This window comes from Penicillium taxi, assembly GCF_028828555.1.
Source record: "Penicillium taxi strain IBT 34144 chromosome Unknown utg000001l_segment0_segment0, whole genome shotgun sequence".
NCBI lineage: Eukaryota > Fungi > Ascomycota > Eurotiomycetes > Eurotiales > Aspergillaceae > Penicillium > Penicillium taxi.
In genome coordinates, this window is record NW_026643203.1 from 4,624,107 (window position 1) to 4,640,208 (window position 16,102).

Genomic DNA, 16,102 nt, shown 5'->3' on the forward strand with positions numbered 1-16,102 from the left:
AAAGTGAGCTATAGCTACCATAGTCAGGTGTGTGGTGAGCAATGGGTGAGCGATTGTTCGGTTTTCAGTCTCAAATAGAAAAGTGGGGCACCGATCTATATTACTATAGCCCAGCTACAAGCTCTTTTTACAGTAATTTTCGGTTATCTTCTCTTACCTATTGCAGTCTTACAGGAGAGTGACGTGACTTAATTGTAACCCGTTACCTTTTCGAAAGGCTACGTAGGAACCTTGGAACATTAGTGATGCACAGAGATACGGGATTATGCTTTATCCAATGTAAGGTGTCTGACTTTGACCTTAATCTGTTTGCGTTCCCACCCTTAAATACACCTCCCATGCTCATGAGTTCATGATTCTGATATCATTGCATCACGATTCATCATTTCGACATCATGCCACATCTTCAATTTGGCGTCGTTCTCGCTGCGACTATCATCTTGTTGATGGTCTCTGTGCAATTAATTGCAGTGTTCACAGGGAAAAGTGACCGGATTCCCACGCCTAGCTTTCCGCGCAGCTTCAACCAGTCGAGAATCCAAACCAACACTACGGCTAATAGTGAGACGTTCTTAATAGGCGCTGGCAAGGCTGATATGACAGGGTATACTATCACTGCTTTTGCTTGGATCCGTTGATGATATTGAGCTGATCCATGTATAGTCCAGTGGTTGAGATTGATTTCAACGGCTATGCAGGCATAAATCAAGTGGGAACGGGGTTGCGACAGAGAATATACTCTCGCGCTTTCGTCATTGCAAATCCCAGCCAACCAGATGATACGTTTGTCTACCTTGTTCTCGATGGTGTTGCTGGTGATACCGCTGTGCGACGTGGAGTCTTAGAAGGTCTCTCGGCATTGGGTGGCAATTACTCACGCTACGGCGAGCAAAATGTTGCGTTGACGGGCACTCATTCACACTCTGGACCTGGAGCATGGATGAACTACCTTCTTCCGCAAATTCCGACTAGGGGCTTTGACAAGCAAAGTTACCAGGCTATCGTGGATGGAGTGATTTTATCAATCCAGCGCGCTCACAAAAACCTGACACCAGGCCGTCTTTCCTTTGGATCCATCGACCTGGAAGATGCGAATATCAATCGCAGTCCGTATGCATACGATCAGAACCCACCGCAGGAAAAGGCTCGATATTTGTCGAACGTGGAAAAGACCTTGACACTCCTGCGGTTTGATCGAGAGTCAGATAACAAGACGGTAGCTGTTCTTTCTTGGTTTCCAGTTCATGGTACATCATTGTACAACAACAATACCCTGGTTACTGGGGACAATAAGGGAGTTGCTGCCTATCTTTTCGAGCGAAGTACTATCGGTGACTCGAGGTTTACCGACGATGCTGTTATCGGCTTCTCACAGGCCAGTGTCGGCGATACATCCCCCAACATCTTGGGCGCATGGTGTGAGGACGGATCTGGTACTATGTGCACATACACTGATAGCGTCTGTGGTCACACAAACGAAGCCTGTCATGGAAGGGGTCCGTTCTTCCGTGAGCAAGATAATGGTGCCAAAAGCTGTTTCGAAATCGGCCGACGCCAATACTCGGCGGCCAAGAAGCTTTATGGGCAGATGAGCTTCAAAGCGACCTCGATCGTTGGCAGTTCGTTTGTTAGATCATTCCATGTTTACCATGATTTCAATAACTTCACCTTCTTGTCTCCTTTCACGTACAGAATCTTGAGGACGTGCCCTGCTGCTCTGGGATATTCGTTTGCTGCCGGAACTACAGATGGGCCAGGCGCGTTTGATTTTACTCAGAATGCCACTGGTCCGGCAACCGGTAACCTCCTGTGGAGATTCGCTCGGGAATTTATTCATCATCCCAGTGAAGATCAGATAAGATGCCAGGGAGCGAAAAATATCCTTTTGGATGTTGGGACTCTTACGCAGCCTTACGAGTGGGCGCCCGGCATTGTCGACATCCAACTTCTCCGAGTGGGGCAGCTGATCATTATTGTCTCCTCCAGTGAGGTGACTACCATGTCTGGAAGACGGTGGAAGGAGGCGATCGCTAGGAGTGTGCAGCATACCCTTTCTGAATCCGACCCACTGGTCGTGCTGGGTGCCCCGGCCAACAGCTATGCTCACTACGTTACAACAGAAGAAGAGTACAGTGCACAGCGCTACGAAGGAGCTTCCACCCTATACGGACCCAACACCCTCGCGGCATACGTCAATCTGACCCTGACCTACCTGCCGTACCTGGGAAGCGCCCGTGATATCGTGAACCTGCCAACCATCTCCCCAGGGCCCAGGCCACCCGTCAACACCAATCGATCGTTGAGCTTCATTACTGGTGTGGTGTATGACGGTGCACCATTTGGGAAATCTTTTGGCGACGTCCTTTCCAATCCCGGAAATAAAACCTATGGACGCGAAGACGTCGTCAATACCACCTTTATTGGCGCCAACCCCCGAAATCATCTCCACCTGGAATCCACTTTTGCAACCGTTGAATACCAATCGAGCCCTACCAATTGGGTAGTTGTGCGCAATGACCGTGATTGGAATCTGCTATTCTTGTGGAAGCGAACTGATACCATCCTTGGACGCAGCGAGGTGACTATCTCATGGAAGATCGAGGACAGCTATTACAGCGTTGATGATCCCAACACTCTTCAAGCTGGATACTATCGTATGCATTATTATGGCGACTCAAAGGATCCACTCGGGAAGATCACGCCCTTTGAGGGCATCGGGGGAAAATTCAGGGTGGCGTAGGATCTTACGAGTCAATCGTGGCGTGTATATGAAACGGAGAGTCAAATGACAAAGAGAAGTCAACTATTTCAGTCTACATTAAGACTGAATGTCAGTTATAATAAGCAGTTTCCAAATGTTTCTGCAGAAATGCATCTAATTTTGTCTATGTGGTCCTATTGGTGGAGGCTCTAGGTGGCCAATCAGCGTCAATATCGAGGGCGTTTACTGCAACAAAGCGCTTAATCTTTATACTATCTATTCTATTTATACTATAAAGCCCCTGTCAATAAATTTCAACGATAGTATTCGACCATTGAGTTTTTTCAAATGGTACCTGGTTTGGATCTGGCCTGGACTGTCGCATATTAGGGCATCGAGGCTCCTTCATTTCCAGTCTATTGTTTACTTCCACTTTAGCCTCAGATCATCTCACTCTTTTGCTTCTGCCTCTGTCACTACCGATTAATCAAGCAATTCTTTCATTGTTAGCCCAGCCATGCTCTTCTAGGGTTCCTGACTTAATACAGCTTTCTTTATCCATCTTGCATTAATCCTCTCTGCGTTCTCATCCAGTCTGTCTTTTCATTTCATATTCGGCGGTGCCCTGGTAATCATTCCCCTCTTACCATCCTCTATTTTTTAAAAAACAATCTCGGTCTTGCCAAGATGCAGTTTGGCCAGATTGTTTTCATCTTGATTTTTGCGTGGAAGTGCTTGGCTGGTCCGATCGCTCGTGCTGCTTCCGACTCTGTCGTTCTCTCATTTACATCTCCGACTGAAATCCCTGCTTTCACGAGTAAAAGGGTCCTAGATGTGTCTGATGATGGTGATGGCGTCATTACTGTCATTCCTATAACGCCTTCATGGCTATTGTCGTCTTCTACCTCGACTGCAACAATGCCGGTCATTGTCTTCCCGACATCTGAATCTTCTACCTTTACTGGAAAAGCTACAACATCAAACAACCCCTCATCCAAAATAGCGAGTCCTTCAACATCAGTAACCTCAGAAGCTGCGGAAAACTCAAGCTCGTCACCTATGGAATTGAGCTCTGTCTTGACTTCCCCCACTGTTCAGAAAAGCTCAAGTGCACCTGAGTCTTCAAGATTTACACCCACTACCACATCACCTGCAACGACTACTGCAGCAAGCACTGAACTAGCTGGATCCCTCGAGACCCTATACAGCTCAACTACACCCACCCCTGTTTCCACAAGTTCTAGTGCAGATACCTCAAAGGTCACATCGAAAAGTGAGAGCACAGCAACACCCACTGTCACGACATCATCTTCTCCCGAGGAAACATCAGGAAAGCCCGAGTCAGCCGGTTTCCTCGAGCCTCTGTCCATCTTTGGATCAAGTACTCTTTTGGAAAGTAGCACTTCAACCAGCCTAATTACGGCCAGCACACCTTTGCTTGCATCAACATCAGCATCAACATCAACACCACATATCACTTCATCACTTAGTACACCAAGCACTTTGAGCCGCACTTCTACAACGAGGAGTCTGGTGTCTGGGATTATCGTCCCTATTTATGGCTCTGGTACTAGCAGTAAAACCAGTACCAGCATCAGCACTGAGAGCTCAACTCCAACTCCAACGACCATATCTGCATCAACATCAACATCAACACCGCTCGGCACTTTAACTACGTCAAGCAGCAGCTCTATAACGAAGAGCCTGGAACCCGGGATTGTCATCCCTATCGATGCCACTGGTACTAGTAGTACAACCAGTACCAGCATCAGCACTAAGAGCTCAACTCCAACTCCAACGACCATATTTGCATCAACATCAACATCAACACCGCTCAGCACTTTAACTACGTCAAGTAGCAGCTCTATAACGAAGAGCCTGGAACCCGGGATTGTCATCCCTATAGATGCTACTGGTACCAGTAGTACTAGCAGTACCACCCGTTCAAGCGTTAGAACTACATATCCAGAGAGCATCACATCAACTCAAGCCCCAACGACCAAATCTACCTCAGCATCTACATCAACACCCCTCGATGAGTCTTCCACAGGAATTGCAGACTCCTATGTCACAATGACAAAAATGGTCTACACCCCCAATGGTGGCGGTATCCCCGATAGCACAGTCATTCTTGGAGCGAGCATGACATATATCGTCGAGAAGACGCTCACTAGCTCTGAAAACTCGCAAACTTTCGCAGACACAGCGTCAACGTCAGAGCCAGCTCGTACGACTTCCGAGGAAACAGAAACAGTCACTGTACACGCTACCAGAACGATGGATGTCACTGTTACGGCCTCCGGAAAGACCTACACCGTGACTGATTCGCAGATTCTTTCTACCACTGCTCCTGCTCTTGCTCCTGCTACTGCTACTGCCCCTATTCCCGCGCCAATTTCTTCTTCCGACTCCAGCTCCGCCTTAGCTTTCAGTCCCACTGCCATTTTTACGTCTATTTCAACTTCCACCCCTACACCATCACCAGAAACAAGTACCCAACCGGAATCAGTGGATGGAATCATCGTCGTACCACTCAGTACAATCTTCTCTGCAAAACTGCCTAGCACAAGCACGTCATCTGCTGCAACCACAGAACCGAACAGTACATCCGCTCTCCCGGCCATAGCTGCTCCGGTGACAACTGCGCTTCCTAAGACGACATCTTTGGATACTGCTACTGCTTCTGAGACGGGTGCTTTGGTGATTATCCCTATTACACCTTCTTCGAGTGTTATTTTCATTACTGTTACTGCTACTGTTACGACGACTGAGACGTTGAAGGAGACTGTTAGTTTTACGGAGACTGCTACAACCACTGTTACGGATATGATTACTAGCTGAGGTTGTTACGCTTGTCATAATCAATATTGAGGTAATGCCTTTTTTCATTTTTCATTTTTTTTTTTTAACTTGGGATCATTTTACTTCGATTAAATACTTCTTCTGTATGAGTCATGTCTAGTTCAAATGTTTGCTTCGTAAAGAATATTTGATGTAGTAAACTTGGAAATTCGCTTTCAAAACGCCAGTTTGGAGGGATTAATAATAATAGCAATAGTCTAAAGTTCAGACAACACGCCACCTGCTTCAGCGAATTTCTGCTGATATTCTTTCAAGCTAGCCCACTGGCTAAGTTCCTCTTGATCTCGTTCGTAGTCACTCAAATAACTCGTAGCTCGCCATTTCCCGGAGGTTGTACTATCAGCGATACTCCCAGGCTCGGTGATTGTGAGAGAATGGCCTTCGAGATGGACAAGCGTGTCAATGAAGGCGTGAAGGTAAGATTCTGCCTCTGCAGCAGTAAGGGCGTGCAGACCGGATGAATCTGTAGAAATGGGCTCGGACGTCAAATGAGAGGGTGGTAATTCAACTGAGTTGGATGATGGTGTTGGGAGGTATGGCAAGTTGAGCAGAGTGGATGCAACCAGACGGATCTTGGAAGTCTAAACAAATGATTAGCGCTGTTATGAGATCAATGGTGAGGTAGAACTCACAATGCTGGCGCCGTTTGGTTCCATGTTTACTTCGTTGACGGTCTGTAGGAGCACGAATAGGTCTTTGATTACCAGCTTTCGCTCTTCGGCCATCATACGACCAATATAGTCTGTTTGTACATGGGCTAGAATTTGCGACGACATATCTGTGGTTATTGTAGAGTTTGATTCGGATAGTCTTTCAGTCTTAGGTTGATCGCCAGGAGTAGGATTGGCAGGGTTTTCGTACTTGGTGAACGATTCAAACAGACTCCAATATTTCTCAACTAGGAATGAACGAGTACACAGCTGACTGGCGTAAATGTTCGCTTTCTGGATTTCGTACTGAATAGCTCGTTTTTCTTGATCAATATGATCGTCCGCATATGTGAATAACGAGCCATCTTCGCCATGCCCAGGCGGAGGTTTCTTAGGATGAAAGAGAGATAACTCAACAGAGACATTCAAAAGCGCAGATTTGGCATTTTGTAAACAGTCCCAAAGTGTAGAGCGCTGATGTTCCCAGTTGAAGATCCGCCCACTACCAAATGCAATCTCGCCCGCCAGGAGAGCGTTATAAGATTTATAAATTCGGACGTTGGCATTGAAGCCTACGATCTGTGATACTCGTCCGGCAGGCTGGGTGTTTACGTAACTTGGAAAAAGAAACTCGTCGTCAATCTCAAGCGGCATCGGCGGGTAGCGCTCAGTTGGTGTTTCGGGTGGTATGTAAATCTTGACATCGGCAGACCCCAATTGATAAAGGGATTGGTAGCCGACCAACGAGACATAGAACAGTCGGCGCGCAAGCTCTTGGGTTATGAGATCCACAGTGTTGCTTTCCGTGAGGCTTTGATAGCACTGTTCATGTGACACTGGCGAGGCAGCTGATATCGGACTCATGATGTCCAGCGCATTTTTAGAGGGGACTTTTTTGGGAGAGCGGCAAAGATCGTACACCTGGATCATAGCGCGGCATTCGGACAGATACACACCACATTGACGCATATTGGAAGCATAGGCAGCACAAACACCTAAGAAATAACTGATGGCCGCATCATATACCATTGCATTACGATCGAGGTACCCGGTGCCTCGAGCTTGGATGGCCACAGCGTGGCACCGTTTGACCAGAGCGATGGAATTTGGGAATGCAGATCGCTCCGCCTCGGTGTTGAGGCGCAGTTTTGGTCGTCGGGGGAAAGACGCAACAAGAAACCCAATCATAGACGCTAAGAGGGCTAAAAATGTACCACTTGTCATATCTTCCCGACGCTCGAATGCAGCTCGAAAAGTAGGTTCATGTGGAACTGGTACCAATGGGTGAATATAGGTGAAGAAGTCGTCAACCAAAAGCTGCACAGTGTGCAGCGAGCAAATTGCTTCTGCGGAGTTCGAGTTTGGGGGGAAGACGTTGGTTACAATTGGAGCTTGCGGAGTGCTTGCAGCAGGATAATCAGGCAGACTAGCTGGTGAAGCATCAGGAGCCTCGAGCTTCTGCCTCTTCAGTGCCTCGGCATGGCGGTTTGGTGGTCCGCGACGCCTGCTTGGTCTTTCATACGTACATGGGATATCCAAGCTAGCACACGACCGACATGGCGGGCCACTAGTGTCGCACTTGAATTAGATGTTAGCCTATAGATCTGGCAATTAGCCAGCAATGACTACTAACCTTCACTTTGCGAAGACTGCAGGCATCACAGGCCTTTTGCAGCCTCGTTTTGGATTCCATTCGTAAAGTGATCGGTCAACCAACATTGCCTTTGAAAACGGTCATACGATGTTCATCCAGTAAGCATTATGTGCTTGGATGCTGCAAAAGATCTTGACATGCAGATGCCACGAGGGACCCTTGACCCACTTCCGGAAACCAGAAGCGGAGCTGTGATGTTCGGGGGGTGTGCTCGGCAACAGCCGATGATGAAGAGAAGAGGTTCTTTTAAAAAGTGTCGCGTCTGTGGTGTAAATTGAGTCGCGCACAGGGCTGAAACTGGGGATGAGACAAAGGATTCTGAACGGGGAAACTACTAGTGTTTTGGATCTAGTAGGAACTGGCCTGACTGTTAGCGCTTTTAGCCGCCTTGGGGTCGGGGACGAATGAGGGGAGAGCGTTTGTGCGCTTTCATCCGGTATTTCGAAGGGAAATCACGTGTTGTGCAATCAAACCTTAATTATGCTTTGTTTCAACAGCTAACGTTGAAGGATTTTTATAATTTCCTTTATATTAGGATTAATACCGAAAAGACTTATCGAATTGAACATTCAACTGGGATTCTTAGAGGTAAATATATTCAGTCAATCTCATTTTCAGGGGAAGATCCATTCCTTCTGATTCCGCCAGGCCCGAAATTCTGCCCTTAGCACGAGTGCCATACTGGCCTGAACATTTGAAACGAGCGCAACCCCTATGTGTATAAACTTGCCTTTATCATTCTATTCCGATTTCATCGTCATCTTTCAATTGACCTGATTAGTCATTTAATTCATTGCTTTGTACATCCAAATTACCTGTCGTCCTCCGCATCGAGTATCGACATCGGTAAATACCGTATATCCATGACGTTAAATGCATTGCGGTTAAATCACGCAACATCATCTTGATAAGCACCTTCCTGTTGGCGAGGACGTTCAGCGGTAAGTTGTCGTTTCTTCTCAAGCTCCGAAGCCCATATCGCAGAGCCAGCAGCAGAAGTCATTAAAAACATCATAGAGAGGGCGGGGACGAGTTGCAATAGCAAGGCGACAGTGCCGAACCTACCTCTGTTAGATCTGGTTATATAAGTGTGAGGGGGGGTCAAGGCTTACGTAGTGTATTGCAGCTGTCGTCTACGCACGCTCTCCTTTCGTTGCTTTTTTGTGTAACTCATCAGCTGGAAATAGCGCCAGTGTTGGAACGGACCGGCACGGTAACCAGTTAGCACTAGGAACATGGGAACTCCAGCCACTGGGATAAAGTGCAGAGGTAGCAAGACGATAAGTTCGATGATTTGTCGCAAGGAAAATGGCGAGTAAACAGCGCTGGTAGTTGGGGTACCAAGACGAGTTCTTGGGTCTCCATCCGGGTACAGAACTCGTGAGGTCAGGACAAGCTCTTCGTGTCCTTCATTCACCAAGACGGAGTCGAAAATATCCACCAACGTCTCGTCTACGAAGAACGCCTCAAACAATGCGGTAACAACGGCAGAACCTTCTCCGAGTACCAAAAATACACCGCTCACCCATGCCCCGCGGCCCTGGAAGATGGCCAAAAAGGCCACCTGTGGAATGTATGTAAAGAAGAAGAGAAGGAAGTAAACGAAAGTCGATAAGAGAACGATAGGAAGGAGCCGGGCCTTGAACAAAGGCCAAAGCCAGCGATGAGTTGCAAAGTAGTAAATGCCCTGTAATAAGATAATCAGTGGCTAGCGAAGGTATTGATTGGAAATTTGGATAATACCCAAAGAGGATACAGCCACGCTGCCCGAGTGGTATCCAACGCCATGATAAAAGAAAATAGGGTCGATGGTTCAGTTGAAATTGGAACATGCAACAGCTTTATCGATAAGCCATCACATGATACATTCTTAGTCAGCGCCACTATTTATGCCGCAAAAAAATTCTCTGGCGCTTTTCTTTTTCTTTCTTCACATAAAAACTGATTCCTTCTTTATTCACTCGGGAATTCACCAAGCAATGGGTTCTTAGAGGGGAAATAGAAGGATAGACTGATTCTGCTGGCTTACCCCGTACTCTCCTCTCCACATGGAGTGTCTGGAAATATATATCAGCGGTACATTCCTCTTTTTTATCTTTGATATTGACAATGTGACACCATTCTATCTGTTCTCAACCTCGTAATCACTTTTTACATCGTCGATGAATATTCCTAGTCGCTGTAAATATTCCAAATTTCTCCACAGCTATCTGCATAGGAGCTACCTATGAAGACTTTAAAGGGGTTGAGGAGTATAATGCTCCAAGCTATCTAGTTTGACCCTTGGGAGGCTTGAAATCACGCGACGTCTTCCTACATTACCTTCGATCCCATCTGGAGGTCGAACTAGGTACAATGTTTCGAATCTCTCAAAACTTTCATTCCGCTTGTTGAGTCCTTAAATCGCCTTTCGAACCCAGGGTTTGAATTATGTCAATCTTCAGATTCCAAGATTCTGCCGCCGGGTTGCAGCGCATACACCGCAGCGCAGCACGAGTCAAAGAAAAATCCTAAGGGATATTAAACGCAATGCACCTCAATGTCAGATGAAAATTACACCGTATTTCGAGAATGTCTCTCAAGCTCAATCGTCGCTCGCTCTGAAGAGAAAACGAAACCGAAACGAAAGCCCAAACTCAAGCGCGCTGGCAAGGACAAGGACAAGGACAAGGATGTGACATATACCGAGCCGGCAGCTCCCCAGCGAGTCGATCCAGACGAGTGGGCCGAATTTATTGACGTAGGTAGCCCCATCCAGCCAAGAATCACACCAAAAGCGCATTGCTAATGGTGAATAGTTCATCGCGTCAGAAACTTTCTCTTCGTTCCCAGACTCCTTGCGAACTCTTTCCTACACCGCTGTCCAGCATGACCCCAATCTATCAACACTCTACGTCCCACCCGACGTAGATACTCCCCTCAATCGCGCCGTGCTCGACTCCGTCACCTCCGTCGTCCCACCTGACGTCACCGACTCCCTCGCCGTATACGGACTCATCCCGGACGTAAACGATTTCCCCGAGTTTTTGACGCCTATCCTGACAGAGTATATTGCAAGCGTGACAACCGGACCGCCGGCATGGTCGAATACGCGCACGGATGCGTGTGAAATCTGTGATCGGGATTGGATTCCTCTTTCATATCATCATCTTATTCCGCGCGGCGTGCATGCGAAAGTGCTGAAGAAGGGCTGGCATGATGAGTGGATGCTTAATAGTGTTGCTTGGTTGTGTCGCGCTTGTCATAGTTTTGTGCATCGAATGGCTAGTAATGAGGAGCTTGCTAGAGAGTGGTTTACTGTTGATAGAATATTGGAGCGGAAGGATGTACAGGATTGGGCGATGTGGGTTAGTAAGGTGAGATGGAAGACGAAGTGAAGAAATGGAGTAGGTACTTTTGGAAGTAAATTGCAATAAATATGGTACATGTCGGATTACACTAGGTATATCCCAGGTTTTGGCCGATTTAATTTCGGCTTTTATAAAACAAGAACACCCCAACCCTAGATGCAACCAAAGAGTAAAAGTATGATACATGGCGTAATTAACAGGGAGAGGAGGGAGGTGACAGGGGGACGAGGAGGTGGTAGAGATACAGAGACCAAAGAAAGGCTACAGAGAGCGCTGCTCATGAATTTCTTCATAGCACTGGACATGGTCGCCAACTGCAAAGCCATCCCAATTTTCAAAGTTGATACCGCATTCAGTGTCTTTGCGCATCTCAGTCACATCTTTCTTGACGTTTTTCAGAGAGGTAATCAGACCTAAAAAGCGAATTAGTATGCCAAATTGGGAAGAGTTAAATGTAAGAGAGTGTTCAGGCTTACCATCGTAGACCGTTTCGTTGCGGCGAATAACTCTGACCTTCTTAGACTTGTTGATCAGACCGTTGCGCACACGACATCCTGCAATGGCACTCTTCTGGCGTCCCTTGACAGTGATTTCAAATATTTGTTGAATTTCGGCTTCACCAGTGACACGCTGGGTGATTGTAGGTGCGAGCTGTTCGCTCATCACTGCCTTGACGTCGTCGATGAGTTTGTAAATGATATTGTGGTCCATAATCTTGACACCCTCTTGCTCAGCCATGCGGCTCATATTGGGCTCGATGGACATGTTGAATGAGATGATTCTTCCATTAGAAGATGCAGCATGGTCAACATCAAATTCAGTGATGGGACCAACGCCTGAACGGATAATATTGGCATAGACCTCATTGTTACCAATGGCAGCAACCGAATTCAGCACTGCCTCAGCCGAGCCGTCCACATCGGCCTTTATGATGAAATTAACCGCTTGAGGGCCAGTCGGTTGGGTAGGAGCGGCCGATGCTTCATCTGAGTCTAGGTCCTCAGTCTTTCGCTTTTCTGTCTCGCGTCGTGCCTCGTTGATGGCAACCATGTCCTCACTCAGTTTTCGTGTATCAGACTTTGATTTGCGGTAGTCGACAACGTCCTTGGCCTTCTGCTCATTAGGCGCTTGAAGGATCTCGGAACCGGCAGTGGGCTGGTCCTTCCAGCCATCAATTTCGACCGGCATACCTGGGGTGGCCTCGCTGATGACAACACCAGCTTCGTTGCGAAGTGTGCGCACGCGAGCCCAAGTATTACCTGCGACGATGACATCGCCTGGTCGCAGAGTACCGTGACGGATAAGTGCCGAGGCCACTCGTCCGTAACTCTTCGTGGTAGCTTCCAGCACCCAACCTTCTGCGTTACATGTATCATCCGCCCGATTATCAAGCATGTCCGAGAGGGCCAGGATGGACTCCTCAAGTTCAAGCATTCCCTGTCCAGTCTTACCGCTCACGCCAATAGCCTGAACATCACCACCATAATCCTCGACATGAACACCATGGACTGAGAGGTCCTGTTTCACTTTATCCGGATTACGACCCTCCTTGTCTATCTTACTGATGGCAACGATTATTGGGACATTCGCTTGCGTGGCATGCTTGATAGCTTCAATGGTTTGTGGCTTGACACTGTCATCAGACGCAACCACGAGAACAACGATATCTGTCACGTCGGCACCACGACGACGCATCTCCAAGAATGCAGAATGCCCGGGTGTATCCAGGAAGGTGATGGTTTTTCCAGAGGGCATGGCTACAGAGAATGCACCAATATGCTGAGTGATACCTCCGTGCTCGCCAGCCGCAATGGATGACTTTCGCAGCCAGTCCAGAATCGTTGTCTTGCCATGATCGACATGACCCATGATAGTAACAACTGGCGGCCGAGTTGGTAGACCAGACCTGTCCTCCCGCACAGGTGCAGCCTCCAAATCATCTACTCCGGTATCGAAGATTGCTTCAAAGTTGAACTCAGCAGCCACCAACCCAGCAGTTTCGGCGTCCAGGACGTGGTTGTATCCAACATCATCGAATCCCATCTCTTCCATACGCTGGATGAATTGATTTGTCCGGACGCCAATGACATCGGCCAAATTGGTGACACTAATAAATTCGGGAAGATATAATGGCGCAGGAGCAGATTCCTCAACCTTTTGTCTCGACTTTTTGTTGCGTTTGCGCTCATCACGGCGGCGCTTGTGTTCCTCGGGATCAAAATCGGTTTCCTGGGATGCAGATTGAAGCGGCTTTCGACCATCACGGCGCTTCTTCTGAGGCACCGTTGGTTCTTCTTCCTCTAGCGATGCCAACTTATCCAGGGAAGACATGTCCCATGCCCACAGATCCTCTTTATTCTTCGTAGCCTGGGCCTCGGAGTCTTGTTTCGCCTTGACTGTATTAGATTCACTAGAATCAAGCTCCTTTTTAACGTTCTGTCGATCTTTATTTTGTGTTGTGGAGTTGCGTCTCGCTGGCTCTTCTTCGGCCAAAATAGTCTGGCCAAGTTTTCGGAACTTATCAGACTGCTCGGAATTCCTGCGTGGTTTCTGCAGGTGGGCATGCGCTGTATCAGGCCGCGGGCCGCCACAGCCTTTGCATTCAGTCCGTCGTGCCATGTTATATGTGTTGCACTCTGTGCAATCCCAATTCATCACCCTCGTCTCATATACAGTCGGTTCATGGGTCGCATTCGGCTTCTTTGTCTTGCAGAAAGGACATGTGTCGTTCTTGCGCCAGACAGTGGCTTTGCATTCTCCACACTCCCAGCCTTGCCGTTGAGATACTGATTTCCTGAGAAATTCCTTTCTCCTTTCTTGTCGAGGGGTTAACGTTGAATCCAAATCTCTCCCTGGCCTGGGCGCTTGGGGAGTAGTAGCTTTCGGGGTCGGGTTCTTTTCCCTTGCGACGAGGGCATCACGTAATGTTTGTTCAGCGGCAGTGAGACCAGATCCGTTCGAGCTCTGTTTAGCGCCCCATTTTGACACAAATCTTCCAGTCGGTATATTGTCGCGTAGAGCCTGCTCTGCAGCGCTTAGTGTAATTGGTTTCGCTTTTCCACCCCACCGATTACCGAACTTGGGCGCAAAGGCCGGGGAGGTTAGGGCTGATCCATTGCCATTACCATTCCCATCTTCGGAATCTAGACGGATCGTATAGGAGCGAAATGTCCGTAGAGAGGAACGTGTCGGAGTGAGCGCGGGGAAGCCGGTGGAATATATATCGACGCGAGGACGCGGAATCTACACTGAGTGTTAAAAGGGTCACTGCGAAAATGATACCGAAAAAGGCCATACCCTAAAAACAGCTCGCCGGTACATTGCTATATTGCGATACTCCACTGCTGTCTAGTTTCACAAGCTTCAATTTTCCAATTAGGCAAGTTGGATTACGTAACATTTCCCGCGGGCAAGCTATGTTTGCATCTGTTTGCATAATCGTTCTCGGCGTTCTCGTCGAATCACAGTGCAGATGGCGCCATTCACGATAAGAGTACCTTTGCTATGATATAGACTCCAGGAGCTTTCTTTTGATCTTTCCACCTCCTACGAATAATTCAAATAATTGAAAATGGAGATTGAGACTACTCAGAAGGTTGCTGACCCTCTCCGCACTGTCAAGGACTTGGCCGCGGGTGCTGCTGGTGGAATAGCACAAGTTCTTCTTGGTATGTGCAAGCTAGAAATATCAATTGATGGAGTTCTCTACTTCAAATGGAGTCGATGCCTGCTGGAAGGGATCATCTAGGTAATAGATCTGCTAACACGACACTAGGTCAACCATTTGGTTCGTGAATCCCTAGCACACAGAAAATAAACCGACTCTAACCACCGACAGATATCGTCAAGGTACGCCTACAGACCACCACTCAATACTCGAGCGCGCTGGAGTGCGCAACCAACATCTTCAAAAATGAGGGCCCTGCAGCCTTCTATAAGGGAACCTTGACACCCTTGATCGGAATTGGTGCCTGCGTAAGTGGTCTCGACTCTCAACCTCGGAGCGGCCAATCTAATCCACCCCATAGGTCAGCGTTCAGTTTGGCGCATTCTACGAGGCACGTCGCCGTCTTGAGCAATTGAATAAGAAGAAGTATGCCGACTCTACTCTCTCTTACGGGCAATTCTTCTTAGCCGGTTCCTTCGCCGGTGTCACCAACTCCGTGCTATCGGGTCCTATCGAGCACGTGCGTATTCGTCTACAAGCCCAACCCCACGGTGCTGGACGTCTTTACGATGGTCCTCTAGACTGCGTACGTAAAATATCTGCACACGATGGTTTGATTCGTGGTCTATTCCGTGGCCAGGCGGTTACTATTCTCCGTGAGGCCCAGGCTTATGGTACTTGGTTCTTGGCCTTTGAATATATGATGAACCAGGATGCCAAGCGCAACAACATCAAGCGTGAGGAAATCTCCACCCTTAAGGTTGCTGCTTATGGTGGTTTGGCCGGTGAGGCCCTGTGGTTAGCCAGTTATCCATTCGACGTTGTCAAGAGTAAGATGCAGACCGATGGATTTGGTGCGGACCGGAAGTTCAAAAGCATGCGTGACTGTTTCAAGAAGACATTTGCTGTTGAGGGCTTTGGTGGCTTCTGGAAGGGTATTGGGCCTACTTTGCTGAGAGCTATGCCTGTGTCGGCTGGAACCTTCGTTACGTATGTTCTCAATTTACCTGCAGGACTTGAGGATTCACGACTAACTATTTTCTAGTGTCGAACTCGCCATGAAGGTTCTTGGTTGAAGCGCTTGATACATTCCAAGATTGGATCATTAAGCGTTTTTATTTAGGGCACGGCTCAGCACCCGACCCAAAAATCGATGGGTGTGCAAAAAGCTGAACAGTATTATATATGTTAGACTCATCTCTGTCTCGAAAATCCAGG

The 16,102-nt window shown here is 47.9% G+C and overlaps 7 protein-coding genes across 7 annotated transcripts; 4 read left to right on the forward strand and 3 right to left on the reverse strand.

Annotated features, from left to right (window-relative positions):
- Positions 1-395: 395 nt before the first annotated feature.
- On the forward strand, positions 396-2,740 carry N7495_001654 (neutral/alkaline ceramidase; the record flags this gene model as incomplete). The annotated part of the gene is made up of 2 exons (XM_057204324.1): positions 396-604; positions 664-2,740. The coding sequence occupies 2 exons, from the start codon at positions 396-398 to the stop codon at positions 2,738-2,740; spliced, it is 2,286 nt and encodes a 761-aa protein (XP_057068397.1).
- Positions 2,741-3,388: 648 nt separating this feature from the next.
- N7495_001655 (uncharacterized protein) lies at positions 3,389-5,021 on the forward strand (the record flags this gene model as incomplete). The annotated part of the gene is made up of 3 exons (XM_057204325.1): positions 3,389-4,082; positions 4,671-4,928; positions 4,975-5,021. 3 exons carry the CDS (start codon positions 3,389-3,391, stop codon positions 5,019-5,021), a joined length of 999 nt encoding a protein of 332 aa, XP_057068398.1.
- Positions 5,022-5,760: 739 nt separating this feature from the next.
- Positions 5,761-7,906, reverse strand: N7495_001656 (uncharacterized protein; the record flags this gene model as incomplete). Its single annotated transcript, XM_057204326.1, has 3 exons — positions 5,761-6,144; positions 6,196-7,791; positions 7,847-7,906. The coding sequence occupies 3 exons, from the start codon at positions 7,904-7,906 to the stop codon at positions 5,761-5,763; spliced, it is 2,040 nt and encodes a 679-aa protein (XP_057068399.1).
- An 850-nt stretch (positions 7,907-8,756) lies between these two features.
- N7495_001657 (EI24 domain-containing protein) lies at positions 8,757-9,655 on the reverse strand (the record flags this gene model as incomplete). Its single annotated transcript, XM_057204327.1, has 3 exons — positions 8,757-8,928; positions 8,980-9,554; positions 9,611-9,655. 3 exons carry the CDS (start codon positions 9,653-9,655, stop codon positions 8,757-8,759), a joined length of 792 nt encoding a protein of 263 aa, XP_057068400.1.
- Positions 9,656-10,406: 751 nt separating this feature from the next.
- N7495_001658 (HNH endonuclease) lies at positions 10,407-11,244 on the forward strand (the record flags this gene model as incomplete). The annotated part of the gene is made up of 2 exons (XM_057204328.1): positions 10,407-10,607; positions 10,666-11,244. The coding sequence occupies 2 exons, from the start codon at positions 10,407-10,409 to the stop codon at positions 11,242-11,244; spliced, it is 780 nt and encodes a 259-aa protein (XP_057068401.1).
- Positions 11,245-11,478: 234 nt separating this feature from the next.
- N7495_001659 (translation initiation factor 2) lies at positions 11,479-14,538 on the reverse strand (the record flags this gene model as incomplete). Its single annotated transcript, XM_057204329.1, has 3 exons — positions 11,479-11,630; positions 11,694-14,460; positions 14,515-14,538. 3 exons carry the CDS (start codon positions 14,536-14,538, stop codon positions 11,479-11,481), a joined length of 2,943 nt encoding a protein of 980 aa, XP_057068402.1.
- Positions 14,539-14,788: 250 nt separating this feature from the next.
- Positions 14,789-15,960, forward strand: N7495_001660 (uncharacterized protein; the record flags this gene model as incomplete). Its single annotated transcript, XM_057204330.1, has 5 exons — positions 14,789-14,936; positions 14,993-15,004; positions 15,056-15,192; positions 15,246-15,874; positions 15,930-15,960. 5 exons carry the CDS (start codon positions 14,789-14,791, stop codon positions 15,958-15,960), a joined length of 957 nt encoding a protein of 318 aa, XP_057068403.1.
- Positions 15,961-16,102: the final 142 nt, after the last annotated feature.